The sequence below is a fragment of the Vipera ursinii genome (genome assembly GCF_947247035.1).
Source record: "Vipera ursinii genome assembly, chromosome: 5".
Taxonomy (NCBI): Eukaryota; Metazoa; Chordata; class Lepidosauria; order Squamata; family Viperidae; genus Vipera; species Vipera ursinii.
Window position 1 is genome coordinate 46,494,397 of NC_139518.1, and position 9,516 is coordinate 46,503,912.

Consider the following 9,516-nt stretch of genomic DNA (forward strand, 5'->3'; position numbering starts at 1 on the left):
AAGTCAAAATTAGCGGGATCCGCTTCACTCTTTGGCAGTTACCCCGATGAATGGATTCCGGAGTAAACGTGTTAACCTGAACCTGGGTCTGCTTCTAGAGAACTGCGGACAAAAGCAACCAGCGAAGTCCCAAGCACTTTATTCTCCACCACCTCGTCATTAATTTCTTATTTCTTCTTCCAAAACAAATCATCACTTTCTACGTAATCTCACACACACACACACACACACACACAAAAGAGCCCCGGGAACACCAGGGAAGAGGTTTCTGTCTCAGTTTCAGGCCCACTTTTGGAATTTCAAAAGAGCGGTGAAAGGGACCACTCGTATCTTTCTACCCCGAAACTCCTCTGAATTTTCGGTGTCAAAAGCGGTTCAAATCTCGAACCCAGAGGATGGTTATGGAACCTTCCCCCTCGTTTCTCCAGCCGTGTCCCTTGAGGGCCGTCCTCACTTCGGATTAAAGACAACCACCGCAAACCCAGTAAGCGAGAAGGGAGACAGGTACGTCCCAAACAGCCTAGAGCAGGGGTAGGCAACCTCGGCTCTTTTATGACTCGTGGACTTCAACTCCCAGAATTCCTGAGCCAGCATAGCTGGCTCAGGAATTCTGGGAGTTGAAGTCCACGAGTCATAAAAGAGGCTAGGTTGCCTACCCCTGGCCTAGAGCCTTCCAATCAACATATTTATTTGCAAACAAAAATCTCTACTTCGCTTGGCTACTAGACTGATATAGTGAAAATAAGAGAGAGAGAGAGAGAGAGAGAGAGAGAGAGAGAGAGAGAGAGAGAGAGACTGAATCAACTTTATTTCACGCGGCAAGAAGATTCAGCAACAGCATAATACAGTCGCCCTGCGAGAGGCGTCCTTTAGCGCATGCGTGTGAGTACTTGTAAATGGTCTCGCGAGAAATCAGCAGGGGCAAAGAGCTGCGGGGGAGGCGGAGGGGGGGGCGAAGAGAAGGGAAAGGGAGGGTGAAAATGCCTTTGGTAACTTTTAAGTTTGCTTTCCGGGTTTGGAAGATTCCCAGGCGCCATCCCCACAATCTAAAGATCTTTGGGATAAGCGCAGTAAGATCATCTATTTATTTCAAATACACGTGTAAATTAAAGGTTTACGTGGAAGCGAATTCCGATGGAAACCTAGAGACCCATGCCCCTTCCGACGACACTCCTTTGAATCCAGGTAGAATCCATCACAGCCCGTCTCTGCCCTCCCCCGGTCCTTTCGAATAATGATTTCTGCCCCTGCCTTGTTTCCCGGTCACGTCAGGTCGGTACCATAAAAAAAAAAGCAACGCGGAATCCGATTTGCCTGCAGCCATCTGAACCGGCTTTTCCTAGAGCACCTTCTGCAGAAGAGAAGCCCCACTGATGTCTCGGAGATCAGCTCTGGATTCCGAGACATTCTATTAAAGCTCATAGGATGATCAAACATCAAGAGGACCAAGGACTTCCACGGAATCGCAGTGCCAAAGTACCTTCTAACAAAGATTGCAACGGCTTCTGTTTGCGCGCGTGCGATTGATGGAGAGCCACGGCCATTTGTCAGAACAAGAAATCTAAAGGAAAGAAGCCTCTCTAGATAAAGTCAAGAAAAAAAACCCCTAGCAATTTAGATTTAGGATGTTACTCCTTTCCCCTAAACTCCTTGTACATTTGATATGACAAATCACCCAATATAGGTCTTTAAAAATAGGTCACTGCATAAAGAGACTCCCAGAGAGCAATAAGAAAGGTAGGCGAGGACGCTTTTCAGCAAATAAACCCTTTGACTTTGCTGCCTGGCATGAACTCAACACAGGACAAATAGCACTTCTAAATGGGCGGGGGGGGGGGAATGAGGGTGGGCTTTCTCTCTTGAAGCAGCCCACAGATGGCATCAAAAGCCAATCGGCCAGGGGTTATATGAGTACCGAAAAGAGGTAACCTCCTCTGCAATTCAGGTGGTGGGTTAGCATACTATGAACCTTTACATCACAGATCACAAGCTGCCCTTTTTAGTTTGTCCGACTTAATGAGGGCACCTGTTTGGACCCACAATCATTGGCTTAACCCCTTCTCCATCTTATTCATAATCCGGGACAGGCAACAAGGGAATTCTTGGATTCATCACTTTTTCAGTACTCTGTGAGTTCCAGGGAATAATGGGTTGAAATGGCTTTGAAGAGAATTAATTACTCTGCTTTAAATCCTAATCCGAAGCCTTGGTGTGAAACAGAAATCGCGTCTCTTCTCCCCACCCGCCACCTCCCTTTATTTATTTATTTTAAGAATAATTTTTACTTTCCTCCCCCACCATCCGTTTCTTTGTTTCCCCTTGAAAGACTACCATATTTTATAGGAATAGTTAAATGTATGCCTTGGATGTCGTGTGCAGAGCTGGAGAGATTCAAAGCCTCTCCGAGCTTCGTCGGAGCGGTGGCGTTAAAATACAGCTCTTGTGTCTTTTGTTGGGCTTCGCAAAGGAAGGTGTAGAAGAGATTTATTGAATTTTAGCTTAACAGACATGAAGTTTCACGGGCAGATCATAAATAAGCGGGGAAGGGGACTGGGGAATTGAAGGTTTCCTCCAGTACCAAAGCCTAGGCGTGAAATGGGGCGGGGGGATGCGAGGAGGGTGATTCCAGGTAATCGTTTGTGGAAAAAAGTCACTCACCAGAACGACAAACACTGAAGGTGCAAGAGGTTCATTCAGCTTTGCCTGGCATTCTGGAATGTTCCTCTGGCCCCCCTCCCCTCCCCTCCCGGGAGCCAATCTGGTTGCGATTTCAAAGGAAGGAGGGATGGTGGGGGTCAAAACCCGATTTAGGTAAGTAGTGTCACCTGAAATTGTGAGAGCTCTTCATTTAGAAACAAAGGGCCTTGGGAACGAATATCTCAACAGGCATCATAACGTAGCTACTGTACAACACCTATACGAACACCAGCCTTCGCAGCAGCCCTTTCCTCCTCTCGAAAGTGACCGTTCCATTTTCAGATTTAACTAGATGCTAAAAATCTTACAAAAAAGGACTTTGCCTCCAAAGGAGGGTCGTAATTTGGTTTCATATTTTTCTCTTTTCAAAGCCAAGAGCAACCAACGAAAATGGGTCCCCCCCCCTCTCGCCCTCCTCTGAGAGCGAGCGAGCGAGTGGGAGAGCGGTGTCCCAGATAAACCTCCCCAGCCCCTCTGGATCCTTTACCACCTTCTGATCTGCCTTGGCCCATTCAGCCAGCCTTCAAGAAGAGCAAGAAATGACAGGGCCCCTCTGGACTCCAAGTCCATCACCTCCAAGTGCAGTATTTCTGCTTAAGCTTTTGTGGAAGCGGTAAAAAAGAAAGGGGGGTATTGTGGGAGAGAAAGGCGGGGGGGGGGAACCCTTCCTTGTCAGGATCATCTGGAGTTTTTAAGGGAAATGAAATATCTCCCTTCCGTTCTTTGCTGGCCCTTTTCTCTTGAATTATAGCAAGAGCTACAGGAGTACTGCTCGTTCTCGTTTGCTTTCCCTCTGCTGTCCTCGAGGTATTACCAGGGATGATATATTTTTCTAAAGCTTATGCTCAGCTCTTTGAACGTACTGTGCAGAAAATGATGTAGTAGTATTAGCAGCAACAGCAACAACAATAATAGTAATAATAATAATCTAGTGGGCAATGTATGGGAAATAAATTGGTCACAAAGCGGCAGGGACCAAGAAGACTAGTAAGTATATTGTGGAAGTAAAGTAAAAATATATATATATATATATATCAGAGATTGCCCTGTTACTCAGATCTGGACACAATCGCTATAGAAATATATGAAACAATTCATTAATTTTTTTTTAACAAGAACCAAACCAAACAACCCCTCCCCCCAAAGAAATAGACAAAATTTGCTTTTGAATTAGTCACTGTACAATGGGAGAGAACTAATATATCCAATAACCAGTCCTCTAAATTGTATTATTTTAGATTAAAATATATCCCGAACAGGGACTTTATTTCTGAACTCTTATTTAGAGATTGCTAAGATTAAAATCACACAACTTGTGGGCACACACTGACGGAAGCTTCTCTGAGTATTGCAAATAAAAGGTACAGTATTATAACTTCGGAAAATAGAATGCATAAACATGCAAGCAAAATTAGAACAAGCTTTTGACGAAAAATAATCCTTACCTTGTGATAAGTTCATTCCTTCTGCCTCTGTTTAGAAATAATGATGGTAATGATGATGATGATAATCTAATACAATTTCTAAAAGTCTAATAATCATCATACTGAAAGACGGGAGGGGGGAGTGGAAGCTGGAAAGGAAATATTGATGGGATTTTGGAGGGTTATTTAATTTCTCCTCCAACCACACTGTATTATCCTGATGCAATAAAGCCAGGCTGTAATGTAATTTTAAAATATATACGTCCAAGCAAATAGTGGGGACAGAATATGACAAGGGTATTTCCACATTATAATTCAAGTGGGCTCCACCTACCCTCCGCCTCCCAATTAATGGCCTAACCAAGTTGCGAGGGAGAGCCTGCATTGGCCAGACTTGAAAGGGAGCGAGGAAGAGACAGGCAGAGAGAGGGGCGAAAAGGGTCAGGATCGCCTCCCAGTCAACAATCACTTGTTAGCCAGAGTCAATTGCCTCTCGCCTCCGTCTCTCTCGCTGCTTTTTCTGCCCCAGCCTGAGGAAGAAGAGGCTGGCTGGGGAAGAGACACCCCCCTCTTGCTGGGGAAGAGAGAGAGAGGGAGGGAGGGAGGGAGAGAAAGAGAGAGAGAGAGAGAGAGAGAGAGAGAGAGAGAGAGAGAGAGAGAGAGAGAGAAGGAAGGGGGGCATCTGGAACTACTGAGGAGGGGGTGTCTCCTAAAACGGCAGCTGCGAAGAGCAGAGCCAGCTAAAGTGGGAAAGAAGCGCCTTGGCCACCTTTTCCCTGGGCAAGACTGCAGTCCCTTGGCCGTCCAGGAAGGGCTACTCAGCCCCTCTTTTCCCCGCCGCCCCCATTCTCCCGTCCCATGGCCATAGGGTAGGGTAGCGTGGCCGCGGTTTGGGTTAGGCTGGGGTCTGTTTTGTTTTGCCTTTTCTTTCTTTTGGCGCCCTCTTCCCTGCCTCCCCTTCGCTTTTCCGCGTTGGCGATTGCAGGAAAGAACGGCGGGGGTGTCAAGCCAGACTGAGAGGAACCGGGAAGTGAAAGGGGGTGCCTCGGTGGGGCAGGAGAGGAATCCCAAAGACCCGGCAAGCATGACTTCCAAAGACGAGGGCAAAGCTGCCTCCGCCGAGGAACGCCGGAGAAGCCCTCTGGACCACTTGCCGCCTCCGGCCAACTCCAACAAGCCCCTGACGCCCTTCAGCATCGAGGACATCCTCAACAAGCCCTCGGTGAGGAGAAGCTACACCATCTGCGGGACTGCCCACCTGCTCTCCGCCGCCGAGAAGCACCCCCCGGCTGCCCTGCCCCTTTCCAGCCGGGCGCTGCTCTCGCAAACCTCGCCTCTCTGCGCCCTCGAGGAGCTGGCCAGCAAGACCTTCAAGGGACTGGAAGTCAGCGTCCTGCAAGCGGCAGAAGGTAAGGCGCGGGGCCGGACGGCCGGACGGCCGGGCCTCCATCCTTGGTGGTGGCGGCGGTGGTGATGAGCTGAGGGTAGGATTGGGAGTTGTCGAGGCTGCGTTCGTTGGAGAGCGTCCGCTAAGAACTTCCCGCGTCAGCCGGCTCGAGAAATAAGGAGTCAGGGCGAGCGGCTTCTTGGAAACAAACCAACGCCCCCCCCCTAAAACAAGGAGCAGTTGCGCCTGTCTAAGACTCCAGTTCGGACGAAAGTCGGGAGGTTTTACAAACCAACATCTTCCCTTCTGTCTCTCCCTCTCTAGACTGGCTTGCTGGCTTAAGCAACCCTCGCGTGAAATCTGGGCGACTCTGGAGCACCCATTCGATTTCCGCCCCCCCCCCACCACCTCCAATGTACCTATAGTGGTCCTGAGGCCAGGCACCCTCGGCGGCCCGGAGACCGGTGCCTGGGAGGCTTGGGCCTCCTCTCCCTCTAGCCGGGAAGGAGAAGAGTCCGGCTGAACGTGATCTGGCCTGTGCGCCGCGACACGGTTTTCGGGGGGCCTTTCCCAGATAGCGAGGCGGAAGAGAGGCCGGGATGGGTACCTCCCTTAGGACCGTGGGGCTCCTGTCCTCCGCTCCGGTCCTCTCGGGCCCCAGACCTGGGAGAGGGAGCCAGGGAGCTGGTCTGCGGGCGGGCGGGCCCTTTTGCGCCAGGGACTGAAAAGCCTTCTTCTGCCTGTTTGCAGGAAGGGATGGGATGACTATTTTTGGCCAGAGGCAGACCCCCAAGAAAAGGAGGAAATCTAGAACAGCCTTTACGAACCACCAAATCTACGAGCTGGAGAAGCGCTTTTTGTACCAGAAATATTTGTCCCCCGCTGACCGGGACCAGATAGCCCAGCAGTTGGGTTTGACCAATGCCCAAGTGATAACTTGGTTTCAGAATCGCAGGGCCAAACTCAAGCGGGACCTGGAAGAGATGAAAGCAGACGTGGAGTCTGCCAAGAAACTGGGACCCAGCGGCCAGGTGGATCTTGTAGCCATTGCTGAGCTGGAGACAACCCCGGAAGGGAGAGCGAAGTCCCGCTCCCTTTCTCCGACCCATCCCAAACGTGGACTGGAAGGCAACGGGCCCCTCCAGCTCTCCCCGGCCTCTCCTCTCACGGACCAGCCGGGCAGCAGCAAGGACTGCTCGGAGGACGAAGACGTGGAAATTGACGTCGATGACTGAAAGGTGACAGTGGTGATGGCGGTCCTCCTCCTCTTCTTTCTCTTCTCCCAGCTCTTCTTTTGCCTCGTAAACAAAAACAAGCAGAGAAATTGCCCAGGCGTTTCCTCTTCTCCATCCCCCCCCCCCCCGCCCTCCCACCCACTTCCACCTCTTGGCAAGGAGAGAACTGCGCCCCTCCACGCTTCTTCCTCAGCAGCCCCGGGGGAGGGGGGGGAAACCCGCCGGACTTTAGGAGGGATTGGAACTCACTTCCTTGGCAACTCAGTTGTTTATCCCTCCAACAAAAGCAATAAGCAATATAAAATAATCACACTTGTGACCATGACAACGACGACGACGACGACGACGGTGATGTTAGTATGAATCAATATCCCCAACAGCTGCCTAAGCAGGTAGCTCTCTCATTTTTGGAACTGTGCAATTATGGGTAAATTCTGTATAAATATATTTAAGCATATGTATTGGATACTTACTTTTTTAGGGTTTTTTTTATTAAAAATATACATTTTTGTTGTTTATAAGAGAACTCATAACCTTGGAATAAATACCACCACTTCAATGCATTGTTAGGAAGTTATTTTGCTTTTTTTTAAAAAAAAAATTACTTCATGTGAAATTTAAGTTGGACTCTGGCTAGCAGCCTTTTTCTTGCATGTTTCCTATATGCACGATCTTTATTTAATTTATTTAATTTGGTTTATTTTACCTTTATTATTTGCTCCTATTTTTCTGAAATATTGTGGGGATATATCCTCTATGGAAGTTTGAAAAATATACTTTTTCCCCACAACCCCCAACACCTCGGATTTGATCTCAAGTGAGATTCTGCCTCATTTTATCAATTAAAAACTATTTTTACCATTTACTGCTATTGTTGCGCTTTTATTTAAGAAAAAGAAAGGCTGCCTTTTGCATTTTTATATGAAGGTGATTTCAAAAAAGAATCTACTTATTTTGTACTCTTTTTTAGAATTGTTTTGCATGCTAGAAAAATAGTAAGTCTATTATGATTGCTAATACTAATATAAATAATAAATAAAAGATCCTACCATCAACAAATGAAGATATTAGCACTATAAATATAAATGTACAGATTTTTTTTCTTTGATCTGTAAAAAAACTCCAGTTTTAAAGGCCTGCTTATTTAAGTTACCACAGAGACAATGTTGTGGTCTCTTAAAGTTGTACAGATGAGATTTTTCCTAAACAATAAAACCTTTAAAATTTTAATATATGGATTTTTAAGGTTTTCTTTGAGAATTAAAGTCCTTAGAAAGCCAGATGGTTTGGGATTCAAATTTAATTCCTTAAATGCTTTAAGAATAGTGAAGTTTGCTTTTAGCTTCAGAAGGATAGAACAAGTTAGCTGTCTTTTGAGCTGAGTAATTATCAACAAGAATCATGCATTTTAAACCAATCATAATATGTCAAGCAGCAAAAGTAACTTTAGATGTGCTCTACATCCTAAAGAAATAATATTTTAAGATGCCTGATTGTGGGACTTATCAAATGGTGCAACTTCCAAAAAAACAAAATGATAAGATTTTGAAGTAAGATCTGTGTGCCTCTCTGTGTGTATTTGGACACATCTTTATTTTAAAATATAGCATAGAGGAGAGATGTTTATGAAGCAGATTTCTCCGTGTTGCATGAAGAATTATGACATTTATTCGCTAGATTCCACTTTTATCTATGGATTCATTTCTAGCAAGGCATTTTTGAAATACAAAGTTCTCTATTGCTAAACCATTGATACGGATTTTTTAAAAAAAGAAAATAAGTTAAATCACTTGCTTTTGTAAGGGGAGTGAGAAAACAAACCTTACACAATGCATATTGAAAATCATCACACCCCCACCCACCCCCACCACCACCTAATTGTCAAAAGGGGAGTGGGGGGAATCTTCAGGTAAATATTGGTTTCTTGATTATCACTTTGGGGCCCAATGGTCTTTAATTTCCAACCCTTACTTTTTTCCAACCCTTACTTTTTATTCTTCTAAATCTCTCTCTTGCTGCCCAATAACAGCTCGTTCTGGGTTTTTTTGACCGCGCAACGCGTTTCCCCATTCTTGGTGAAATTTATGTGAGAAATACAAACCTGGCGGACCCCGCGGCCAAGCGATTGGGGGCGGGGGCAAAAAGAGGAAGAACTGGGGGTTCCGACTAAGAGGGGGGGGGGCATCGCTAGTTTGGTGTGCGTGTCCCGGGGAGGGCTTGGGGGAGCAGTTTCTCTCAGGCGAAATCAATCTTTCTCCCCTTTGGAAATGGATGGCGTTGTAATTTTTAGCGTAAAGCATGAAAACTGGGGACAAATGAGGCCTCTTCTGTGAAGTGACAAGCGACAATGGGGCCTGCGCTGCCTCCTGCGGCTCGCCGTACTGAAAGAAGCGTGTGCCTCCGTCGTGGAAAGGACCAAACCGCTTGGAGACCATATGGTTTTTGAATTTTCCTCACCATTTCCAGACAATTTGATGGATTAGGTTAACCCTCCCTTCCACTGTTTAACTCCGCAATAATGGGAGTGGAGCTCTCCTCTCTGCCCCCCCACCCTTCGGGCCCCCCTCCCTGCACTAGGGCATCTGTGCCTTTCGAAGGGCGCTTCCATTCTTTTCCTTTCTCTCTTGGCATTTGAAACAAGTCTATGAATTACAATGAAAGGGACTTTCTTTGGTCCTATTTGGGACAACACTTGTCTTTCTCTTCCCCTCCCCATTTTGCATCTACAGGGAGGCAGGGGTCTGTTTGCCAGGGATTTGTTTGACTCCTGTCC

General features: G+C 46.9%; 1 protein-coding gene across 1 annotated transcript; it reads left to right on the top strand.

The window, feature by feature from the left end:
* Positions 1 to 5,205: 5,205 nt before the first annotated feature.
* On the top strand, positions 5,206 to 6,743 carry LBX1 (ladybird homeobox 1; the record flags this gene model as incomplete). The annotated part of the gene is made up of 2 exons (XM_083364967.1): positions 5,206 to 5,530; positions 6,259 to 6,743. 2 exons carry the CDS (start codon positions 5,206 to 5,208, stop codon positions 6,741 to 6,743), a joined length of 810 nt encoding a protein of 269 aa, XP_083221093.1.
* Positions 6,744 to 9,516: the final 2,773 nt, after the last annotated feature.